Source organism: Microcebus murinus, chromosome 2, assembly GCF_040939455.1.
Source record: "Microcebus murinus isolate Inina chromosome 2, M.murinus_Inina_mat1.0, whole genome shotgun sequence".
NCBI lineage: Eukaryota > Metazoa > Chordata > Mammalia > Primates > Cheirogaleidae > Microcebus > Microcebus murinus.
The window spans coordinates 15,937,723-15,963,305 of NC_134105.1; the positions used below are offsets into that span (position 1 = coordinate 15,937,723).

Here is a 25,583-nt window from a genome sequence, read left to right on the forward strand (position 1 = left end):
TAATTTCATCAGTGAGACCTAGTGCTTTGAGACTTCAGAGAAGGTTTAGGAGGAGTAGGCTGAGAGTTTCCCATGTTCCTGGAAAGAGTAGCAGCCCTGGGGCTGAATCTACGCAATTCTAGGGGGCCCTAGAACAAAGGAATGGCATGGGAGGAAGGAGCAAGCGATTAGCACTAGACGAGTAGGAACAGGCGTCCCTGCGTACAACCAGGGCCCTAGGGGCTGAGGGTCCCCCGGCTAACTGGCAGGACTTTTCAAGGCGAGACAAGTAAATGAGACATTAGAAAGAGGGAATTGGGAAATGAGCTTGTGAGCTCCCTACTCACCAGGAAGACTACATTTCAGGGTGTAGACTTTGGAGGTCAGCAAAGAAGATTCCAGTCATGGTCCAATATCTGCCTCTCAGCTTGGTTCAGGAGGGCCCAGGTGGACAGTTACCTTACCTCGGCCGAGCTAGAGTGCTGCCTACACTCCAGGATCAGAGACAAGTTAGAGAGAGGCCCCTGCACGGCTCAGGAAAGATCTGTGGGAACCTTACGAGGACCCAGGGACTCAGAGGGAGGCAGGATTTAGGAGTAAACCCGGAGAGAGCTGCCACTGCCTACTGCTTCCCAAGTTGCAAGCCTTGCCTGCTAGAGTCCTGGAGGTCATGTCCACCCGGCGTGCCCTCCTGGGTTTTGGCACCAAATGTGAGGTCCAGAGCTGAGAGAGAGACACACACGAAGCCCCATGTGTAGCAAAATGCTGTTTATTTTGAGCATCTGGGTGCAGACAGGTGGAGGCTGAAAAAGGCGTCCATAAAAGAAAAGGGGGAGAGTCTTGGGTTTTATAGAGAGTTTTTCTGGGAGGAGTAAATAAATTCTTTTCAAACAACCAGGAGGGATAAGGAAAGTAAGTGTCCCTCTTGCTTTTCATGCCCTTATCTCCCTAGCAGTCTGGCAAAGGTTACATGTTTAATACACCCCTAGGAAGGGGAGAGGTGTGGGTTTTATAGGAGGTTTGGATGGAAGTTTGGGGAGGCAGAATTCTTTAAGCCTAGCAGACTTTGTCTTTGGGATCTGTACTGAGTTGAATACTGCGCCCCCAAAACTTCACTCGTTCACTTGGAACTTGTAAATGTGGCCTTATTTGGAAATAGGGTCTTTGTCAATGTAATTAGATAAATTTAAATGAGGTCATACTAGATTAGGGTGGGCCCAAATCCAGTGAATAGTGTCCTTAAAAGAAGACACAAGGCTGGGCGTGAGGCAGGAGGATCATTTGAGCTCAGGAGTTCGAGACCAGCCTAAGCAAGAGCGAGACCCCCGTCTCTTCTAAAAATAGAAAGAAATTAATTGGCCAACTAAAAAAGATATATAGAAAAAATTAGTCAGGCATGGTGGCACGTGCCTGTAGTCCCAGCTACTTGGGAGGCTGAGGCAGAAGGATCGCTTGAGCCCAGGAATTTGAGGTTGCTGTGAGCTAGGCTGATGCCATGGCACTCACTCTAGCCTGGGCAACAGAGCAAGACTCTGTCTCAAAAAAAAGAGAAGACACCAAGAGACACAGGGGTTTAAAGTCCACGTGAAGACAGAGGCAGAGATGGCAGTTATGTTGCCACGAGCCAAGGAACACCAGGGACCACAGAAGTGGAAAGAGTCAAGGATCCAAAAAAAAAAAGAGTCAAGGATCCTCCTCTTGAACTTTTAGGGGAGCATGGCCCTACTGACACCTTGATTTGGGGCTTCTAGCCTCCAGAATTGTGAGGGAATAAATCTCTGTTGTTAAAGTCATCCTGTTTGTGGGAATTTGTTAGAGGAAATTAATACAGGGGCATGAAATGAAATACGTTGAGAATTCAGTGATGAGTTAAGGTTGCAGTGATCTGATGTTGCAGAAAACTAATATCTCTAATGAGAGAGAGTCAAGCAGAATCTGACTGAACTAGGCCAGGAGGTTAGTGGCTGAGAGGGCAGGCTTTGGGGTCCAACAAGAACTAGTTTGGAAACTACAGCTCGGGTGCTCATTTGCAGTGTGACCTCAGGCAAGTGACTTTGCCTCTTTGAGGTTTCTTCATCCATAAAATGGACATAACCAAGACCCTCTTCATCGGGTTATTGTGCAGACTAAGTGAAATAAGGCATTTAAAAGTATTTAGTCCAGGCCTGGTGCGGTGGCTCACGCCTGTTATCCTAGCACTCTGGGAGGCCGAGGCAGGAGGATTGCTCAAGGTCAGGAGTTTGAAACCAGCCTGAGCAAGAGCGAGACCCCATCTCTACTAAAAATAGAATGAAAGTAAGTGGCCAACTAAAAATATATAGAAAACATTAGCCGAGCATGGTGGCATACGCCTGTAGTCCCAGCTACTCGGGAGGCTGAGGCAGGAGGATAGCTTGAGCCCAGGAGTTTGAGGTTGCCGTGAGCTAGGCTGACGCCACAGCACTCTAGCCCGGGCAACAGAGTGAGACTCTGTCTCTAAATAAATAAATAAATAAAGTATTTAGTCCAGTGCCCGGCACATAGAAAGGCTTGATAAAAGCCAGCAAGCATGTATGACCAGAGCACAAAGTAGGTCTACCCCACCTGAAGTTGCCTTAGTTCATCCCTGTCATATGACCCTGCCGATTTCCTTCATTGTACCACTTGTGATTATCTTCTTTATTTACTTATGAGCTCTCTTCCTACCGGATTGTAGATTGTAGACCCCAGAGGAAGGGGGCAGAGTCTCATTTGTGGTTGAATATTCAGGACCTAGCACAGAGCCCGGCATGTATTTATGAGATGGATGGATAAGTGAATGGATAGTGGATACTTTGTCTTGAGAGTATTAAAAGGAGACATGTTTAATCAATATCATCCCTTTTATTCCATCTGCGTAATCAAATAATTACATTGTAATTCCTCTGCGATCCTCCTTGCCACCAACAATTTCTCTTGTCTGCTGTTTCAAGCCTCTGCAGGGGGCATCCAGCCTCCCTGACATGTAAAATACAGACACTCTGGGACCTTCAAAAGCACACAGCTGTTCTCTGGCTGGGGACATGGACTGTGGAATGTCAGCCTGTGCCTGGCAGATGGGAGGGGAACTGCCCCTCCTCCCACCTGCTCTGCTTGCTGTGTGCTGTTGGGGCATGGAAAAGACAAAGGGGATGGATTGAGGGGGATGGGGAACAATTTGGGGTTGATAAAATCTTCATGAATATTGCCCTTCTTCTCAGAGTCAGGTTAGACTGGGACACCGTCTGCTTCCAGCAGCACCACCAGGCAGGACCTCACGGGGTCAACAAAATTCTCCGAAGAGTCTGTGTCTCAGGCGATCCCAGCCTCCTCTGCATTCCCCAGGGACTTAAGAGGTCACAGTGGCTGCTGTGCATGGGGATTTTCAGGATGTCAGGAAGGGCCCTTGCCCTAACACCAAGAGGCCCTGAACTGTAGTCTTGTTATTTATCTCTGAAACAGCCAGGTTGGCACCGTTGGCCCTCATCCCATCATAGTTCCTGGTCCTCAGCAGCAAAGGTGACCTGAAGGTGGGGTCTTTCATAGCTCCAGAACCCAGGAGGCTCCAGCAGTTGAGCAGGAGCAAGGGCTGGCCAGCCATCCCATCGGATACCCTGAGTTCCCAGGAGAAAAATCCATTCTTCTTCTCAGATGTCCTCCAAGTTTTTCCCCGCTGGGCCTGAAGGCTCCCTCTGGCTCCTGTGGTCTCTGGAGGATGCGGGCACTGAGTCATCTTGCTGGGACGGTCCCACGAACTGAGCCTGTGCCAGGCCTTTGCCCGCTGCCCACCTTGCCATCTGCAAGCCTAGCTACCCCGCAGCTGTGCGCAGGTGGGCATGGCCAGGCCACTCACCAGGGGTCGTCCCAACACTCCATCAGCAAAAATAGGGAAGTGTCCTGGTTTGAGTGGGATGAGAGGGCCGAGACCCTTCTCTCTCCTCCAGGGAGTGAAATGATTTCTGACTTGGGCCGTTTAAAACTGTGAAGGAAGCTGCACCAGCAGTCAGCAGTACGGGTCTCCGGAATCCGCCCACGGGCTGGTTTTCATGTCAACCTCTGTCTCGGTGGCTGAGGACCTTGGGGCTTCATTTATCCCCTCAGACCCAATGTCCCTCAGACACTTCCTCCAGCGGGCCAGGCATCGATGGGCAGAGGAGCGGATCTCCCAACTCCGCAGGGCATAGATGACAGGGTTGACCATGGAGTTGACAAGACACAGCATGGAGCAGAAGGCAAAGACCTTCTTGAACTGGTCGCTGAGCGGGGCGGTCAGGCTGTGGGCCATGAGCGCCAGCACCGGGAGCCAGCACGTGAGCAGCACAGCCAGCACCAGCACCAGGGTCTTGGCCAACCTCACATCCAGCCTCATCCGGGCCATGCCTGGCGCCTGCCGGTGCTGGTGCTCAGCCAGGCTGGCTACGTGCTGATGCGCCTTCCAGAGGACGTGCCCGTAGGTGTAGAAGATGCCAGAGAAGAGGAGGGCAATGAACAGGAGCCAGCCCAGCAGGTAGTCATTGGGGATCAGCGGGAAAAGCTCGGAGCAGGGACTGGGACAGCAAGTCCATCCCATGAGCGGCAGGTAGGAGACCAGTGCCGAGATGGCCCAGGCGATGCCCAGGGTCACCAGTGCCCTCCCACGGGTGAGGAGAGCTTTATATGCAGATGGGTAGCGCAGACAGAGGTAGCGGTCGATGGCAGTCAGCAGGAGGCTGCCCACAGAGGCTGTGAAGGTCATGCTCACGCTGCCAATCTTCAGCAGGAAGATGGCCTTGGAATCCACGCCATTGAAGACATGGAAATTTACAAAGCTGCATGCAAAGACCACACTGGCCAGGAAGTCAGCTCCAGCCAAGCTGCCAATGAACAGGTATGAGGGCTTCTTGCAGAGCCGGCGGGAGGACAGAATCAGATAGAGCACGGCCAGGTTCTCCAGGGCACTTAGCAGGCCTAAAAGGGTGCACAACACCGCAATGGCTATCTTCTGGGAATCACTCAGGACCATGTAATCCTTCATGGGGTTGAAATCCAAGTCATCCTTGGAGCCATTGGCTGTCTCCATCAGCCAGCATCCCTCCATGAGGTGGGTCCTTTGGCTTCCACTGGGCTTGCCAAGAAGGTTTTGCTGCAGTACAATGAGAAGAAAAGAGTCTTTTGAAGTCAGCACATTGATGATCTCACCTGATAGCTGACTCTCGCCACAACCTTTACCTGTGGATGGAGCACATGTTGGAAAGTCAATTTATATATTTTTTGCTTGTTTTTATTTTTTCATATAAAAAGTTTTTAATAGTGATTACATGACTTTATAGTATTTTACCCATGCAATACTTCCAAATTCACAGAAATTGGTATAACAAGGTATACATCAATTTATATTTTATTCCCATGTATTTTACCCTTGTTCCATCCACGTGTCTGCTTCAGGGAAGGTAGGTGGGAATGCAACAGGCAGAAATGATCTGTGTGACTTTTGGCCTTTTGTTTTCCAGAAGGCTAATCCTAAAACTTTGCTTTGAAAGCAAGGGAAATCCCCAAAGGTCAAAAAACAAATTGAAAATAAAAATCAGGAAGAAATGGAATCTGGAGTGATAAGGTTGATAGTTTTTTGTTTGTTTGTTTGCTAGTTTTGGTAAGTAAAGTGCTGAATTTCCTTTTTTTTTTTTTAATCATGAAATGATTTGTTTGTCCTCTTTTTAAAAATTTTAAATTCTATTACATGTATATATTATATAGTGGTCGAGTCTGGGCTTTTGGTGCACCTGTCAAACAAACAGTGTACATTGTACCCCATAGGTAATTACTTTAAAAATTTTTTTTGAGACAGGATCATGCTCTGTCACCCAGGCTAGAGTGCAGTGGCATCATCACAGCTCACTGCAACCTCCAATTCCTGGGCTCAAGCAATCCTCCTGCCTCAGCCTCCCTAGTAGCTAGGACTACAGGTGCATACCAACATACTTGGCTAATTTTTAAATTTTTTGTAGCGATGAGATCTCACTCTGTTGCTGCTAGTCTTGAACTCCTGGCCTTAAACAATTCTCTGTCCTCAGCTTCCCAAAGTGCTGGGATTACAATTGGAGCCATAATGCCCAGCCCCTATAGATAATTTTTATATCTCACCCCTCCCATCCTCTCCCCTTGTGAGTCTCAAATGTCCATCATACTACTCTGTGTGACCTTGTGTAGCCATAGTTTAGCTCCCACTTATAAGTGAGAACATGTAGCATTTATTTTTCTGTTCCTGAGTTACTTCACTTAGGATAATAGCCTCTAGTTCCATCCAGGTTGCTGCAAAAGACATTATTTTATTCTTTCTTATGGATGAATGGTACTCCACAGTATATATATATATATATATATATATATATATATATATATATATATATACACCACATTTTCTTTATCCATAGTACTGAAGTTTTAACAACTATTTGGGGATAGGAGATAAGATTTTGGCTTTGGCCGGGCGTGGTGGCTCATGCCTGTAATCCTAGCACTCTGGGAGGCCAAGACGCGTGGATCATTCAAGGTCAGGAGTTTGAAACCAGCCCGAGCAAGTGCGAGACCCCATCTCTACTAAAAATAGAAAGAAATTAATTGGCCAACTAAAAATATATAGAAAAAATTAGCCAGGCATGGTGGCACATGCCTATAGTCCCAGCTACTTGGGAGGCTGAGGCTGGAGGATCACCTGAGCCCAGGAGTTTGAGGTTGCTGTGAGCTAGGCTGGCGCCACAGCACTCTAGTCTGGGCAACAGAGTGAGACACTGTCTCAAATAAAAAAAAAAAAAGATTTTGGCTTTATATCAAGTGGTGTGAATATAAATATAGAAGATAAATTTTTTGTGCTAGATAAAATATAGGAGTCCATTTAAATTTGAATGTCAGATACTAAATAAGTTTTTAGTATAAGTATGTCCCAAATATTGAAGAAAAATCTCAGGAAACTAAATATGGTATAGTTCATTGTTAGACATTATTAGAAAGGAAATTAAACATTTTTCTAGAAGGATCCACTTTCTAAAGAGGTTGCACAGTATCACCACATATAAAGGCCAGTAAAATTTGAGCTCACAATGCGAAAATTACAAAATATCTAAGTAAACATGAGCAAGAGTTCATAGAAATGTCAGAAAATAGAATTATATTTCCAAGAACTTCATATAATTATTGGGTCTATCTTATAAAAATGTTTAGTCTGATTAAACAATAAAGAATAAAAAAACACGAGAGTACAGAATGAGAGATTGTCTGGGTAGATTTGATAAAGAATCAAGTAGAATTTCTGGAAATAAAAAATAAAGTCATTGAAAAAAGATGCCCTTAAAGGATGGGCTAAAGAGCAGAATAGACCAGTTGAAAAGCATTGATCTTGAAAACAGATCTGTACAGATGTACCAAATATCTATGAAAAGGAAAAAGTAAATTAATTTATAAAATAAAAATAAAAGAAAAAAAATTAAAAAAAAAAAGAAATAAAAAGAAAACAGATCTGAAGAAATTTCTCACAACAAAGGAGAGGAAAAGATTAAAAATATGAAAGAGAGGTTAAGAGACATGACTGAATGAACAAGTTTGTATCCAAGTGGAATATTAGAACTGACAAATAGAGAAAATTAGTGGTGAGCATTGGGGAGGCAACAGTCATAGAGATAATAGTAAAGAATTGTCAAAAATTCATGAGAGGTCAGGCGTGGTGGCTCACGCCTGTAATCCTAGCACTTTGGGAGGCCGAGGCGGGCGGATTGCTCAAGGTCAGGAGTTCGAAACCAGCCTGAGCGAGACCCCGTCTCTACCAAAAATAGAAATAAATTAATTGACCAACTAAAAATATATATACAAAAAATTAGCCAGGCATGGTGGTGCATGCCTGTAGTCCCAGCTACTCGGGAGGCTGAGGCAGTAGGATCGCTGAGCCCCGGAGATTGAGGTTGCTGTGAGCCAGGCTGACGCCACGGCACTCACTCTAGCCTGGGCAACAAAGTGAGACTCTGTCTCAAAAAAAAAAAAAAATTCATGAGAAACATTACTATTCAGATTTAGAAATCATGGTGAACCCCAAGAAGCATTTAAAAAAACATATTCCACTTTCACATACATCATATATCATACATACCACAATGCCAAAGACACAGAAAAATTTAAGACAATAAGAGTGAAAAGACAAATTAGCAGCAAGAGAATCATAACTAATTTTTTTTTTTTTGAGACAGAGTCTTGCTTTGTTGCCCAGGCTAGAGTGAGTGCCATGGCGTCAGCCTACCTCACAGCAACCTCAAACTCCTGGCTCAAGCAATCCTGCTGCCTCAGCCTCCCGAGTAGCTGGGACTACAGGCATTCGCCACCATGCCCGGCTAATTTTTTGTATATATATTAGTTGGCCAATTAATTTCTTTCTATTTATAGTAGAGACGGGGTCTCGCTCTTCCTCAGGCTGGTTTCGAACTCCTGACCTCAAGCAATCCTTCCGCCTTGGCCTCCCAGAGAGCTAGGATTACAGGCGTGAGCCACCGCGCCCGGCCATAACTAATTTTTAAAGCAGATTTTCCAGTAGCAACAGTGGAAGCCATAAGATAAAGAAAACGTCAACCTAGAGTTTTATACCTACCTAAACTATCACTCAAGAATGAGGTAAAAAAAATACAAAGAAAATTATTCATTACCAGACTTTTACTGAAGGAACATCAAAAGGATGTAGTTTTTTTTAAAGGAAATTCAACCTAGAGGGGAGAAAGAAAGGGAAGAAGAAATAGTGAGCAAGTAAGTTGATGAATATATACAAGTAAATAAAAGCAAATGTCTTTATAAGACAATAATAGTGAGTAATTTAGAGAGTATAAAACAAAGTTGAAATAAAATTGTGAATGATAATAATTCAAGACAAGAGTTGAATAGAGGTAAAACTATATTTAGGAAGTAGGGAAAGACATTGATTAACTTTAGGTTTTTAAAAAAACCCAGGCATCATCTCTTACCTGGTTTACTGCAATAGCTTCCTAACTGGGCTCCCTGCTTTTATCAAGGCCCATTTCTAGTCTAATTTCAACATAGCAGCCAGGGTGATCCTCTTAAAATACAAGTCAAATCACGTCACTGCTCAGACCTAAACCGTGTGTAGCTCCTCATTTCATTCACTGTAAAAGCCAAAACCTCCCAATGGCCTAAAAGGCCTATGTGTCCTGGTCCCATCACCTCCCAGACCTCCCTTCTACCATGCTTCCCCTGTCACCCAGCCTTAGCCAAGTCGGCTTCTTGATCAGTCTTCCCTCCTGCCTCAGGGCCTGTGCACTGGCTGTTCCCTCTGCCGGAACACCCTTTCTCCAGAGATCTGCTTGGCTTGCTTCCTTACCTTTTGCAAGTCTTTGCTCAGATTTTACTTTTTCAGAGATACCTACCTTGACCTTTCCATCTCACACCATAACTCACCCCAACCTTCAGCCCTTTTGTTTCCCTTTGCACTGACCTATTCTTCGTTTTTTCCATATCCCTTATCACCTCCTAACATTTAATTTATTGTACATAATTTACCTATTTATTATGTTTCATCATTTATTATCTGTTCCAATAGAATATAAGCTCTATGAGGTCCAGGACCTTTGACTGTTTTTTTCATTTTTTATTTTTGAGATAGAGTCTCATGCTGTTGTCCCAGCTAGAGTACAGTGGTATCATCATAGCTCACTGCAACCTCAAACTCCTGGGCTCCAGTGATCCTCCTTCCTCAGCCACCCAAGTAGGTGGGACTACAGGCATGTGCCACTATGCCTGACTAACTTTTTTTCTATTTTCAGTAAGGACGGGGATCTTACTCTTGCTCTGGCTAGTCTCTAACTCCTGATCTTGAGTTATCTTCCTCCCAGAGTGCTAGGATTACAGGTGAGAGCCACCATGCCCGGCTGACCTTTGACTGTTTTGTTCACTGATATATCATGAGGGCTTAGAATAGTGTCTTGGTATATAATAGGTATTCAATAAATATTTGTGCAATTGAATTTAATTCAAATTGAATAGTGAGAATTTTTTTTAACATTTCTTCTTAGGAATTGATAGATTAACAGACAACATATTACAATTAAGGATATATAATATTTGAACATATGATTAACAAGCTTGATCTAATAATAGTCATATGTGGAACTTAGCACCCAATAATTGAGGAATACACATTATTTTGAAGGAAATATGGACATTTACCAAAATTGATTAAGTCCTAGGTGAAAGTAAATTTCAAAAAACTTAAAATTATTTGTAATATATGAATCATGTTCTGACCACATGCAATTTATTTAGAAAATATGACTAATGAAGTTCATAGGTATGGAGCTTTAAAATCACATGTATGGGCTGGGCGCGGTGGCTCACGCTTGTAATCCTAGCTCTCTGGGAGGCCGAGGCAGAAGGATTGCTCGAGGTCAGGAGTTCGAAACCAACCTGAGCAAGAGTGAGACCCCGTCTCTACTATAAACAGAAAGAAATTAATTGGCCAACTAATATATACAAAAAATTAGCCGGGCATGGTGGCACATGCCTGTAGTCCCAGCTACTTGGGAGGCTGAGGCAGGAGGATTGCTTGAGCCAGGAGTTTGAGGTTGCTGTGAGGTAGGCTGACGCCATGGCACTCACTCTAGCCTGGGCAACAAAGCGAGACTCTGTCTCAAAAAAAAAAATAAATAAATAAAATAAAATCACATGTATGGCTCAGGCATGTAATCCTAGAACTCTGAGAGGCTGAGGAGGGAAAATCATTTGAGCTCAGGAGTTCGAGACCAGCCTGAGCAAGAGCGAGACCTCGTCTCTACTGAAAATAGAAAAATTGGCTGGGCAGAGTGGTGTGCACCTGTAGTCCCAGCTGTTCGGGAGGCTGAGGCAGGAGGATTTCTTGAGCCCAGGAGTTTGAGTTTGCAGTGAGCTATGATGAGGCTACAGCACTCTAGCCCAGGCGACAGAATGAGACTCTGTCTCAAATAAATAAATAAAATAAAATCACATGTCTGAATTATACCTGGGTCAAAAAGTCATAAAGGACATAGAAAATTCTTAGAATTGAATGATTATAAAATTGTGACACATGAAAATGTGTAGAATGCAACTCAGTGGTAGGGAAAGGGAAATTTATAGCCCTAAATGCTCATATTACAAAAGAAAAAAGACCATAAGCTAACATTCAATCCATGAAATTATAAGAAGGGCCACAGCATAAATCCAAAGAAAGCAGAAGCTAGAAATAATACGAACAGAAACTAATGACATGGCAAAGCAACAGAGACTAGAAAGAGCTGACAAAGACCAAAGCTAGTTCTTTGAAAAGATGATAAAACAGATGATCACAGGCAAGGTTGCTTAAGAAAAAGGAGAGAAACTGCAATGCAGAAAAATAGTGGGCATGAAAGAGAAGTGGCCAATAATCCTTTGAAAAGTTGCTTATCCTCAGTAGCAGACAGAGAAATACAAGTTTCCCCTGAGATTGGCAAAAATAAAAAATAAGTCTGACAATCCTGAGTGTTGGAGCAGATGTGGAACAAGAACTCTCACTGAGGTGAGGGTATAATTTGACACAACTACATTGGAGAGCAGTTTTGCAAAATCCAGTGATGTTGAAGATAGTTGAAGATGTACCAGCTTCCCTTGCGTGCATTGGTTGCGCTCCTGGGAATATGCTCCAATGCCACTGCACAAGTTGCACAATTGCCCAAGGGGACATGTGCAAGAATGTCTGTTTTGGCATGTTTGGGATTTTTTGCTTTTTTTTTTTTTTTAGAGATAGAATCTTGCTATGTTGCCCAGTAGGCTGGTTTTGAACTCCTGACCTCAAGCAATTCTCCTTTCTCAGCTACCTAAGTAGCTGGAGCTTCAGGCACATGCCACTGTGTGGGCTTCAGCATTTTTGAAATAGCAAAGAAAAACAAAAGGAAATAATCTAAATGTCCGTCAACTGGAAAATGGATAAATACGTTGTAGTCTATCCATACAAAGGAATACTGTGAAGCAGGGAGCATGAACTAGAACGATATGTACCAACAACGATAAATCTTAAAAACAAAACATTGAGCAAAAGGCTTCATCCCTTAGGAGAGTTTAGAAGACTTATGAGTAGATGTAATGGAAGAGAACTTGCAGGCTGCTGTAGAACATCTTAGAGAAGAAGGAGGGACAGCAGCCTTTCCCCAGACTAGACCGGAAGGCAGTGCCTTGCCCGAGGCCAGGCGGAACATATGTGCCTCTCTATGGACATCTTACATATTCTTTAAACATTAAAACACTAAAGTTGTTGGCCTATAAAGAGGCATAAAAGATTTCAGGAGTTGCGCAGGGCTTTGCCTTGCAGGAATATGTGAATGTGTTAGTGCACAGATCAAAAGCTGCCTCTCCTCACTGATCGGGAGCATTGGCGCTCTGGCGATGCCCATCTCTCAGACCTGAAGGCTTGTGCCTGATGCCTCTGTAAGACAAGGCTCAGTATGTGGTCACAGGTTGAGAATTGATGAAAGAATGCGGACCCTACCCCACTCCGCAGTCACTTGCAGCTAGAGACAATTGGCCTAAGGGGCAGTTCTTGCTTCACTCCTGATCACTTGTCTTGATTGACAAGAAACTAGATAAAGGAATATAGAGGCTCTATATTTCTGTTTAGCCTTTCTGCTAAGTGATAAGTTTTTTTCTTTTTTCAATTTCTTTTATTTCTTTTACAGAATGAGAAAATTGAGGTGCTAAATGATAATTTTATCTTAGGACTTAGAAATTAATCTTAGAAAAGTTTTGTAATCGTATGCCCACAGAGATAGAGTTAATTAAGGGGTCTCTAGAAGATTTGGGGGAGACTTAAAACCTAAACAAACTGTCTGTTATTATGTAAATCTGTTGTCACTGGCAACTAATCGATGTAGCAATAAATACTGATGTGGGACTTCGCTTGTGGCCTCACAGCTCACAGGAATGCTGGAGGACCTCCTCACTCCCCCATCTTTTAAACTATGCTTTTGTCTCTGTGTCTCTTTATTATTTCTCTATTCTCTATTTCTATTATTTCCATATCCCTTGCAACGAACCAGCCAAAGGACCCGATTTTGCTGGGAGCATAGCTAATTCCCAGCATAAAGTAATTACTATTGAAAAGTCAAAAGGTAGGTATATTAAAACTCACACTATCATTTTATTTATTTATTTATTTATTTTTTGAGACAGAGTCTCACTCTGTTGCCCAGGCTAGAGTGAGTGCCGTGGTGTCAGCCTCGCTCACAGCCTCGCTCAAGCGATCCTCCTGTCTCAGCCTCCTGAGTAGATGGGACTACAGGCATATGCCACTATGCCCAGCTAATTTTTCTATATATTCTTAGTTGGCCAATTAATTTATTTGTATTTTTAGTAGAGACAGGGTCTCACTCTTGCTCAGGCTGGTTTCGAACTCCTGACCTCGAGCAATCTGCCTGCCTTGGCCTCAAAGAGTGCTGGGATTACAGGCGTGAGCCATCTCGCCCGGCCCACACTATCATTTTATAAAGTTTAAATATTTTATTTATACTCGAAACAGAAATTATTATAATTTTTTGGCACTTGTTTAAATTTTGTGCCCACAGTGAGTTCCTCACTCTCCTTACTCCTGACCCTGCTAGAGGTTCTTAGGGATTGGGAGTTGAGACAAAGAGAGGTCTGTGGCTTCCTGAGCAAAGTGGCTTCTTGGATCTTTGCAGCATTTTCAAATCTCCCTTATGTGTGCTCATTTGCAGAGGAAGAAGCAGAGGCTTAGGAATGATCAGTGCCCTGGCCTCTCTGTGCCTCAGTTTCCTTCTCTGTAAAATGGGGATGATGATGGTCACCCACCTGTATAGATAATTCCTGTTATGAGGATTGAGTGAATTCATACGTAAAATGCATTTAGAAGAGAGCTTGACACAGGAGGTAACTACACACTAATTTGGAATTTGCCCAAGGAGACCTTGGGCACCTGGCTGCCTCACTGTTCCCCAGGTCGTCCCGCTTCCTGGCCTCTGCTCCTTTGCCCCGGGTCCCTTTCCCTGGCTCCTCTTCCTTCCTGACCTTCCTTCTGAGCTGGTCTCCCGGCCAGTGAAGCCAACCACAGCCCATGGTCACACCTGAGGTGCCCAGCCCTACTCTGTGGGGATGGTAACCGGTTCTGCGCTAATCTTTCTGCTCCACCAGATCAATAACCGCGCGAACCAACATTGGTGTGGAATTTTAATTCTACCAAATATTTCTCGCAGCCACCATCTAATTGAATCCACATAACTCTGTGATATAAAAGTTGTGGCTGTGGGTCTCGGCCGCCGGGAGGCGGGCCTGTGAGGGCGACGGGCCGGGCCGGGCCGGAGGCGTGGGCGTGGAGCCCGCACCGGCCGCTCAGCCCGGGACCGCGCAGCTGCCTAGGGCCCGGGGCCGAGGAGCCCGGCGCGGCCCGGCGCTGCGCGTATGGCCCGGCTCCCGCGGCCCGCGCTCCCGCTCCCGCTCCTGCTGGCGCTGCTGGCCGCCGCCGTGGGGTGCCAGGAGCAGGCCCAGACCCCCGACTGGAGGGCCACGCTGAAGACATCCGCAACGGCCGTGCACACGATAGACACGTGCCTGAACGCCGCCCTGGACCTCCTGGCAGGCGAGGACGGGCTCTGCCAGTACAAGTGCAGCGACGGATCTAAGCCTTCCCCACGTTATGGTTATAAGCCCTCCCCGCCGAATGGATGTGGCTCTCCACTGTTTGGTGTTCGTCTGAACGTCGGTATCCCTTCCCTGACAAAGTGCTGCAACCAACACGACAGGTGCTATGAGACCTGTGGCAAAAGCAAGAATGACTGTGATGAGGAGTTCCAGTACTGCCTGTCCAAGATCTGCTGGGACGTGCAGAAAACGCTGGGACTAGCTCAGCACGTCCAGGCATGTGAGAAAACGGTGGAGCTGCTGTTCGACAGCGTCATGCATTTAGGCTGCAAACCGCACCTGGACGGTTGGCGAGCCGCATGCAGGTGTCATCACGAAGAAAAGACTGATCTTTAGGGTACTGACAGCTGACGGAGGAGGATGGAAGAACATAACCTTTGACAAAGAACTAATGTTTTTACAGGATAAAGCTATCTTACTTTGTGAGAAGACTAAGCCCTTACAAGAGTTTATATTTTGATGTTAAAACCCCAAAGGGAAACGACAGGGGAAGCAGTGAGGAGGGACGTCCGCCTGCTCTTCCTGGCGGTGGTGCCTGCTGCGCCACGCTGTCCAGGCAAGGGTGTGTTAAGGGGAGAACTTTTAAAAAGAAGAATATATTACTCAATTTTCACAACTATATTTACAAAAAAGTGATCAAATATAAAATTCATTATAAGGTCTGTTCAACATTATTTGGAAATATGGGAGATTCTTTATATTAATAGAAGTATTATTTGTTTACTAGGAAATTTTAAATGTACATTTATACCTGAAAAGAACTGAATTTATTTTTTCTCTATTTTAATTACACATAATTTGTTTCTCTTTAGCCCATGGAGCATATAGATGAGTCTCACATCTATGAGAACTAGTTACAAGGACTAGGTTTCCGTGTCTGTTTCTCTTGTAAAGTTGGAACAATCATCTGGTTTCCTTGCAGGGAGCAAACCCAGGATATCTAAGTGTTACGTAGTATGCGTGGAAGACGCTGTGAACAAGATTCGGAAGCACAGCCACTTCCGTTTTATGAACCACTCATGTGACAAATGTCATCTTTTGCTATATAACCTTTGCCTTACTTGGAGAAAAGATGGATTTAATGAAACAAATGGAAAGTTTAACACAACACATTAGGGCACTATTTGCTCTTATGCTTTTATGTTTATTCCCTAGTGCTTGTTCCCCATGGTAGATTCTGGGATATTTTTTAAATACTATAACTTTTACTAATTGTGGTGTTGATAAAGATTATTCTTGATAAAAAAAAAAGGTTGTGGCTGTTACTATTCCATAGATAATGGAAGCTCAGTGAGGTTACACCACTTAGCTTGTAAAGGTTGGGGACTGAGCCTTTGTTATTTCTGGATCTTCAGGACCTCAGCACAATGCCTGCTATGTAGCAGGTGCTCGAAAACTATTCAATTAATAAAAACCAAACTGAGCACAGTGGAGTACACATGCAGTCCCAGCTACTGGGTAGGCTAAGGCAGAAGGATCGCTTGAGTCCAGGAGTTCTAGGCCAGCCTGGGCAATACAGTGAGGCCCTCATTCCCCTCAAAAATAACATAAATTAATGAATGAATGAAACCCACTTGGATGGAAAGGGGCTATCTTGGATGGAAAGGGTCTATCTCGGATGGAGTAGACCCCAAGTAACAGTGTGAGGGAGATGGGAGCAGACCATGTAGGTTTAAATCCCAGCTGGGTGGCCTCATTCAAAATACCTAATGCTTCAGTCTTCTTATTTCTCCTCTGTAAAATGGATTTAAGTAAATGAATACAATACATGGAGGTGTTGTCATTGGAGGTGTTGTAATTAGTAATGCGTAGCTTCAAATGGGGGATAGTCTACTTGTCCCATGAGGTTGTTAAGAATAACATACATGGCCCATCATGAGAGCTTAATAAGTAGCAGTCCTTATTGTTATAATCTAGCAGTTTCAAAAATTTTAAGAGAGCAAATGTGTTTTACATCAATGAATTCACTTATAAAATAGGTAAAATCTGAGTTCATGTCATCTATATCCTCTCTTCAAGGCAGTCCAAGTTCCTCCAGGACCAGATTGAAAACCTCTCATCTAATTTCATCATTTTTACCATCAAGAAAACAGACCAAGGATAGGGATGTAATTTGCCTAAAATCACCCAACATATTAGTGACAGAGCTGACACTAGATTCCACATCCCCCGAGTGACAAGGCAAAGACTTTGTGCGGCAGGCGTAGAGGTGGCCCTAGCCCGAGAAGCTGGGCAGGGGTGTCTCCCAAGACAGACGCCCTTTGCTGAGTGTTGTCAAGGTCCCATCTGAGCTGAGACAGAAAGCGGTGCCAGCCCACCTCTCCACCTTGGTCACAAGTGACAGTACAAGCTTTTCTCAGCTCCCATGTCCCCATCCTACCTCTTCTGGAAGCTTCTACCTCAGGGGGCTGAGATAAGAGGCTCCCTGCACCCAGGCTGCCCTAGTCCCCTCCAGGAACTCTCTTCCCTTGTTGCTCTTGGAAGACGGCTCCCTCCAGACAGGGAATGGCTTACCCCGTGTAGACTCCAGCCCAGAAGAGAGATGCTGGGGGTGGTGGCAGTTGGCATTTGTGCCTCACTAAAGCCTGGCGTGGCCACCAAAATGCGGTTATTGTCCAAAGTAAGCAAGGGCAGGAAATGCAGGCATTAGGATAGAGATCCCAACAACACGACACCCGACAACAGGAGGCACAGAGCAGCAGGAAGCCCAGCTCTGTCTTCTCTCTGGGCAGACAGAAACCCCTTTCGGAGTTAGAACATCTGGCTTCTGGACGGGGCCTTCTTCCAGGCTATGTCTGAATGCCCAGCATGGAGAGACCTGGTGCTTGCCACACTGAGCAGTTACTCTAGTTCCACCTCTGTCATGTGACTTTGGGCAAGTCCCTTCGACTTTCTGAGTCCCTTTTCTCATCTGTGAAATGACAATAACAATACCTGTCCCACTCTGATTGTGATACAAAACAGGTATCGCAAATGGGCTGATGACTTCCATCATAGCTTTTCAACCGGGGTCATGGCTGGGCTCTGATGGAGTATCAGTCCTTTCATCGTGTATATACGACTTTATGTCTGTGCGTTTTTTAGGGAAAAGGATTCATACTTTTTTTTTATTATCAGGGTGTCAATAGAGTTTCAGATATTAAAAACCACTCATGCATACAAAAACATTTTGTGATCCGACGCTGTGCAAATTTAAGATAAAAAGAGAACCAACCAACCTTGTGCTTTCTCCTCCTAACAAAAATGCCAGGGCCCAGAAACCACCTGACATGCTTTCCACAGGGACGTGTCCATGCGGGGGCTGGTGTCCACGCGGGGGTTGGTGTCGGGGGCCGCAGCTGGGAACCGAACTCATGCTGAGCGTCTGGGAGGGGAACCTGAGGCCTGGGAAACTGCTCAGGAAAAGGTGTGCCTGGGGTTTTTCTGACCCGAAGTGAAAACGTGAAGTGAAAGAATGCCACAGTCGCAGCTGGCCTCCCCAGGGCCACTGCGTTTCAAGTCGTCCTCAGAGCCGGGGCACCTGCAGTGGGAAGCTGAGATTTGATACCTGACTGGGAGTGGGAGGCCTAGGTTCGAGTCCCTGTCCTGCCACGGAGTGACTTTGGGCAGGTGCCTTCTCCCCTCGGACTTTCTCTCCTCATCTTCAAAGTGGGTGGGTTGATGGGGAGATTCCCATGGTCTCCTCCAAGAAACTTAGCACATTGGATCCCGATTTCACAGGTTTTGGAACCAGACCTCCCTGGATTCAAATCCAACTCTGCAACTTATGGGCTGTGTGACCTCGGGCAAGTTACTGCACCTCTCTGAGTCTCTGTTTCATTCATCTTGTAAAGTGGGAGAAATACTACCCGTGGCACATTGTTGTGGAGATTTATGATAGTTATTTCCTAAATTCATGGTGCTGTGCCCAGTTTACAGTAGGTGCCTAATCAAAGGCAGAAAATGCTCCATAGAGTTAGTTTATAGGATTCTTGCAGGATTCTGAGTTCAAGTCGTGCCTGACCTTTGTCTGACAGCCAGTGCAGATAGAAAGATCCCCATTTACTCACAGCTGACACTTTACCACCATTGAGGCCAAGGCATCACATTTTTGAAAAGCTGGTGGACCTGCAAGAATAACATCAGAAATAGAAAAGGTGACCCTCTGGACCTGGTCCCCAGCCAGCTGGGCCCTGTGTCCAGCTGTAAAAAGGATGTCAAGGGGCCTTCCTACCACATTTCTTCACCTAGTCCTCTTCTGTTCTTGGAAGCCCTTGATTGCAGTTGCAATAAAGTTTTCTGGAGTTTGGGGCCGTAAACTGTGTTCCTGTGCCCAAATTGTATTTATTGTTATATCTATTTCTATATCAAAAGTTATCTCCTCTGGGAGCATTCTCTGATCTCCCCTCCTGTTGGATAAAAGTCATTGAGTCCTATAATCACTGTCCATGTTGTATCATTTGTGTCCATTCTGCATCTTGCTTCCTGGACTATGAACTTCTTTTTTTTTGAGACAGAGTCTCACTTTGTTGCCCAGGCTACAGTGAGTGCCGTGGCGTCAGCCTAGCTCACAGCAACCTCAAACTCCTGGGCTCAAGCAATCCTGCTGCCTCAGCCTCCCGAGTAGCTGGGACTACAGGCATGCGCCACCATGCCCGGCTAACTTTTTCTATATATATTGTCCAATTAATTTATTTATATTTATAGTAGAGACGGGGTCTCGCTCTTGCTCAGGCTGGTCTCAAACTCCTGACCTTGAGCAATCCGCCTGCCTGGGCCTCCCAGAGTGCTAGGATTACAGGCGTGAGCCACCGCGCCCGGCCCTGGACTGTGAACTTCTAATCTCTGGAGTCAGATCCCGGTCTGGGAGCAGAGTTATCTTTGTATTCTACTACCCCTCACCCCAAAAAGGTGTCTCCTAGCACAATGTCAGGCCTGCAGTAGACCCTTGGTGGGGTCTTTTGCTGAGGGGCCAGAGGTAAGCAGAACAGTGTCATAGGGATGGAACTCAGCCCAGCCAGGCCAGGCAAACTGGCGGCCCCCAACTCCCTTTCCGCTATCCCAAGCCCGTGGCCAACACTGCTCACCAATCCCAGTCCTTGTGCACCTCAAGCCTCACTGTGGCTCTCCCTGCAGTGCTCCCGACCTGGGAACCAGACTTGCAGAAACACAGGAACCACAAGCAACAGTCCAAAGCACAAGGTGAACTGGAAGGTTGGCACCTGTCCACACTCTTGACCTTGTGGACGGACCAGGATAGTCACTCCTAAAATGGGCTTGGCAGGGGAGTTGGGACAGCACTGTGGGGAGAAGGAACTTAAAATCTCTCCAGTGATGTAAGTCCCAGGAGAAGTTTACTGATGCAGGACGAGCAGGACTCTCTCCCAGGGGAGAGGCGAAAAGGGCTGCCAAAGGGGTTGTTTCCTGAATCAACTCCTTTAACACATCCCTCCTGGGATGCCTAGCACCTGAGTTGGCACAGAGTAAGCACTTCAATGTTTTTAAGTTAATTTATTGAATGAAAGAACAAACTAATGCCTATTAGGAAAAAAAAGCTTCCTGTTCAGACCAACTTTTGTGCTTCCTTCTCCCTCAGCTGCCGGCAAGCCCAGAGCTGAGTGCAATGTGAAACCACAGTCCCAGGGCCCGTCGAGATTGGTTTCTGGTTCATTTACTGCTACTTCTAGAGTTTTCTAATGCTTTGCTTTTGTTTTAACTGGCCCCAATTTATAATATAGCCGCCTCCAGTCCTTTTAGGAAAGAATTTGTGATTTATATAGCTTAAGAGCAAAGGATCATTTGCAACGTACCCTCCATATTTCCTTTCTCAAACAGCTATTGGTTATCAAAGAAACTCAGTCCCCAGGGAGTGTGTGATGTGGAGGAAAGAAAAGGGTCCCAAGTTAGGAGTCAGGTGCTCAGGGTTTGAGCCCCAGCTCTGGCCCCAGCCGGCTCCATGGAGAAGCCACTTACTTTCTCTTGCCCTAATACTGCCATCTGAAAAGAAGGCTGGAGGATGATGATGATGAGTGCTTGGCATTAGTACTAGCATGTTCTACATGTTATCTCATTTAAACCTCAAAACAACCCGCCAAGACTGGTATTATTATTTTCCATATTTTGTACATAGGGAAATTGGGGCCCAGAGCTATTAATAAACTTGCCGAGGATATTGGAATCTGAGCCCTTGCCCAGCCATCTGAAGACACAGTATTGCATCCTATGGCTCTGCATTCTCCCTTCCCCCCTCCAAAAACAAACCTGGTAAATGAACTGAAATTAATTTGAAATCTGCTCACAGGACAGTTTGGTTGAGTCTTCTTCAAATATCTTCTTCCTCCTAAAAGTATCTCATACTTTAGCAACTTCCCTTTTAGAGAGTGGACTGGTGGTGCCCACATTCACAACATGCCTGAGCACTCACGCACCCAGGGAAGGCTCACGGCTGTTGTGTGAGGCAGGTGGCATTCCCCGAACACACTGATCCACAGGGCGCAAGTCACTTGCCCCCACATCCACAGCCAGTGGCAGGCAAAACTGGGACTTGTGTCCTTGTGCTATGACAAGGCAGGGTTGGTAAAGGGGAGGATGGAACGCCTGCCCCCGCCCAGGGCAAGGGACTGTGACAAGGGACACAATCTTTTCTCTTCCTTCCCAGGGGCAGATCGCATCTCTTTTCTCTCTCTTTTTAACTACAATTAGCTGGCACTAGATTTTGGTCTCGTTCCCACCAGCCTGGTGGAGTCCTGACCTTCTCGGCCCCCAGAACCTTGCCAGTCAGGCTATTGGGCTTTAGAGTCAGACAGACGTGAGCTCCAGTCTTGGCTCGGCCAAGTATTATTGGTTTTGTGCCCTTGAGTAAAGTCATTCACTTTATTCATCACTTTCCCTCAGCTTCCCCATCTGTAAAATGGGAATAACAAATATTATAGTCGTTGTCTCATCAGTGGTGGTGAGCTGTGGGCATTCATTGAGATAGCATCATGCCTAATACAGTCCCTGCCACATGCTAAGCCCTTCATTAACTGCATTAAGTGTCATCTCTGTGGTGCCTTTGGGCTGCTAGAGGGAGAGCCAAAGTGGGAGGTGAGAGGCAGGAGGGCAGGTGGCACAAGAACAGAGGGAGAAGAGCCTGTCCCGAGGCTCTTTTGGAGTTGGGGGAACAGGAAGCCGAGAATGTGCCAGGGGGCCTGCGTGATGACTACCAGGCTGGGGGTAGAGAAGTAGCCCCTGGCGGCTCGCCGTCATGGCAAGAGCCCTGGACCAAGGAGACAGACATCTGGATGCTGGTTCTAGTCCTGAATGGAACTGATGGTTATGTGACCTCAGGCACAACGGTCCCCTTCGAGGTCACAATGGTCCCCTTCTCAAGAAAGGTTTTGTGATGAGATTTCGAAAGTTCCTTCCAGGCCTGGCACAGTGGCTCACGCCTGTAATCCTAGCACTCTGGGAGGCCAAGGCGGGCAGATCGCTCAAGGTCAGGAGTTCCAGCCTGAACTGGAACCAGGTCAGAAGGCCAGCCTGAGCAAGAGCGAGTCCCCGTCTCTACTAAAAATAGAAAGAAATTAATTGGCCAACTAAAAATATATATGTAAAAAATTAGCCGGGCATAGTGGCACATGCCTGTAGTCCCAGTTACTCGGGAGGCTGAGGCAGGAGGATCGCTTGAGCCCAGGAGTTTGAGGTTGCTGTGAGCTAGGCTGATGCCATGACACTCTAGCCAGGGCAACAGAGTGAGACTCTATCTCAAAAAAAAAAAAAATTTCCTTCCAACCTGGGAGTTGTGCAATCAACCACACGCGGCAGGAGATGAGTGTGCCATCAGGCTGTAAATGAGCTGGCGTGAGAAAGGTCGTTCGGGACATCCCTGAGCAGTGGTTCTCAAGCTTTGTGGTCTCAGCGACCCCTTTACCGTCTTAAAAGTCACCTGGACCCTGAAGAGCTTCTGTTGCTATAGGTTACACCTATCAACACTTCACTGCTTTAGAAAATAAAACTGAGAACTTAAAAGTATTAATAAGCCTATTACATGTTAATAAAAATAACATTTTTAAATGAAAAGAACTTTTTCTCGTGGCAAATCTCTTCATTGTCTGCGTTAGGAGGAGGCGGCTGGATTCTCACATCCGCTTCTGCGTTCAGCCTGCAGCCACGTGCTGCTGTGGTAAAAGGACGCAAAGAAAATGACTTCGCCACTCTCCCTAGTGCTTCCTTTGCGGCAGGCACTATGAGGGGCTTTTTACAAGCGCTGTCTCTTTCTTGGGGGGTTCAAAGCCATATTGTATAGTTGTTGTTGTTTTTTTTTAAGGCACCGTCTCACTGTGTTGTTCACAGACGTGATCACAGCTCATTGCAGCTTCGAACTCCTGGGCTCAGGAGCAGCTGGGACTACAGGTGCACCACCAGGCCTGGCTTTAACATTTTTTTAATGTTATTTTTAATTGATAAATAATAATTGTATATGTTAGTATTTATGGGGTACAATATGATGTTATGATACATGTATCGCAATCGCTGAACAAGTAGATTTTAAATGTTCTCACCACAAAGAAATGCGCAATCTACCCTTGGAAGTGGATGGTCTTATTCTCATCATCTTATCGATGAGGAACCTGAGGCTCAGCTAGAACAGGTTTGCCCAGGGACACACGGTGTATAAGCGGCAGAGTCAGAATTCAAACCCAGGCTGCTAGGGTATACCTGGTGCCAGACCCTATCCACGGAAGGCAGGCCGGCTTAGATGGAGGGGCGGGGGGTCTCTTTCCTGGTCTCTCCTTTTCATTCTTCCTTTCTTGGGCCATTTAGTCTAACCAGTGCCTGCAATACCGCCATTAGCTGCTGGGGCATTAGAGTGTCCACTCCAGGAGAGCAGTGGCTCACAGTTTTGTTCACTGCTGTAACTTAAGTGCAGCTGCCCGGCACATTGTAGCTGCTCAATAAATGTTTATTGAATGAACTGGGTGAAGGCGTTCTCTCGGACACGTGTGAGGCTTACCTTCTTCAAGATTTTCAAAGTCTGCCTTCTCTCAACTCATGGGCGAAAAAAAAAAAAAAAAGATTTTCAAAGTGGATACCGCTGACCTATTTGGGGGAGGTGGAAGCTGGCTGATAGAACATGCATCAGCAAGAAGGGCGTGCCTGGTTTAACATTTCAAAAGTGCCCCTCAAAGGATCTGTGGCAAGAGGACTTAGGAACAGCCTCACAGAACCTAACCTGCAGGGCCCTAAATGCATGGTAAGAGCAGGATTGTGGGGGTCTACGCCTCAACAACACCAGCTTGTTGTGTAAACTCAATTGATCGTCCCAGCAAGTCAGGGAGGGTGGCACTAGTATCATCATTTCTGTTAACAGACAAGGAGACCGAGGCATGAAGAGAAGCAATGACTTGCCTGAGGTCATCCAAAAGGACAGAGCCCAGGTCCTGCCTCCTGGCTGCTCAGGGGGCTCCTGAAGCTTCTCTCTGCTTTCTAGGGGGCCTTTTGACATGTTAAAAAATAGCATAGTCTCCCCATTTCCTGCTTCACCAGATCCCAGGGGTCAGGGTCTCTGAGGGCACCTTGATGCCTTGTTTGAAGACACACACATTAACTCTGTGATCCAGGAAATGTCGCTCGGATCCCTGCCCTTCATCTTTATATATTTCCTTCTTTCAAAGGAAGCCAGCTACTGAGAATTATGTGATACTCAGTGCTATTAAAGTGTAGGTGGCTGACAACCATGTGTGGGTCTCCCTCACCCCGGGGGTAGCTGGCTGCTGGTGAAATCTCCATCTGCTGTTGGGAAGAGTGTGTGTGTGGGGGTGTTGGGGTGCAGGAGGGCTGGGGGGAACTGTTAAGATCACACCTGGAAGTGGCTGGCTACCCCTTTGGTCCATGCAGTGATCTCGTGGACACAAAGCAAGGCAACCAAGTGGCTTCTCTGAACAGCAGGAGTAGGGCTGGGCTAACCACGTGGCGGGCATTCTGAGTCACTCGCGTTTCCCTCCTCGCTGCGCTACCTCTCTGTGGCTTGGCGAGGGCCCCAGTGTGGGCTCCCTGCCCCAGTCTCATTCTGGTTTGTTTAGAGGGTTGCGGCAGTGGGGAGGGGGCCTGCCATTCAGGCTTGTTCCTGAAACAGAGAGGGGAAGTGGTGAGCCGACATGGAGAGCCCTGGAGGCTCAGCTCGTGAAATACCCTGGTGATTGTGACAATAACAACAGCAACTGACACTGAATGAGTGTCTACTGTATACCGTGTGCCAGGCAGTACGCTGTGCACGTTACACACTAAGTCATGTAGTCTACACAACGGGCCAACGAGGAGGACAAGTGATAGAGGCAAGGACCCTCAAAGACCCTCAACTCCCCTATGACTCGTCCTACGCACGGACTTCGCCCTGGAAAATTCCAGCTATAGCTCCGAGAAGAATGCATTCCTTGACGTGCTTGCTCCAGGGCATGCTACCTGCAATTGTTCCCGACCACCTGCCAGGTTGGAGATGAGTAACCAGTCAAAAACAGGATACCGATAAGACGCTGATTGGGGCTAATTAACCCAGACCCAAGCCCCATCGTCGCCCCACTCTATTTTTCTGTTTCTACTTCCTTGTTTCTGTATATAAAACCTACTAAAAATCCAAGTAAAGTAGACCTTGACAACCATTTGCTTGGTCTCGTTTCTTTCTCTCGCCCATCTCTTTCAGGCACGGTCCCCCTCGCCCCCGCGAGTAACAGAAGGTCCCGAGGGCCGGGACAAGTGGCGCCCAACGTGGGGCCCGAGGTATGAACCTTTGTCGGGTGACGCCGCGGAGCGCTCTTCGGCCGAAGGAAACCCTACAGAGACCCTTGTTCTGCCGCTCGCAGAGTCGACGGTCTGGTGAGTAAATTTTTACTTTGTCACCCCATCGAGATGGGCCATTCATTGTCTAAAGAGGCCGTTTTTATTAAGGATCTCAAGGCCTCACTCAGAGAGAGAGGAATTAGAGT

At 46.2% G+C, this 25,583-nt stretch overlaps 1 protein-coding gene and 1 pseudogene across 1 annotated transcript in view; one reads left to right on the forward strand and one right to left on the reverse strand.

Moving 5' to 3' along the window:
* Positions 1-2,821: 2,821 nt before the first annotated feature.
* CNR2 (cannabinoid receptor 2) overlaps positions 2,822-25,583 on the reverse strand; it is a 37,101-nt gene continuing 14,339 nt past the window's right edge. The window contains exon 2 of the mRNA XM_076010600.1: positions 2,822-5,098. Within this exon, the coding sequence (XP_075866715.1) occupies positions 3,980-5,053 (1,074 nt within the window). The 5' untranslated portion in view covers positions 5,054-5,098 and the 3' untranslated portion in view covers positions 2,822-3,979. The remainder of the gene's footprint in view (positions 5,099-25,583) is intronic.
* Positions 14,297-15,876, forward strand: LOC105863494 (group XIIA secretory phospholipase A2 pseudogene; annotated as a pseudogene).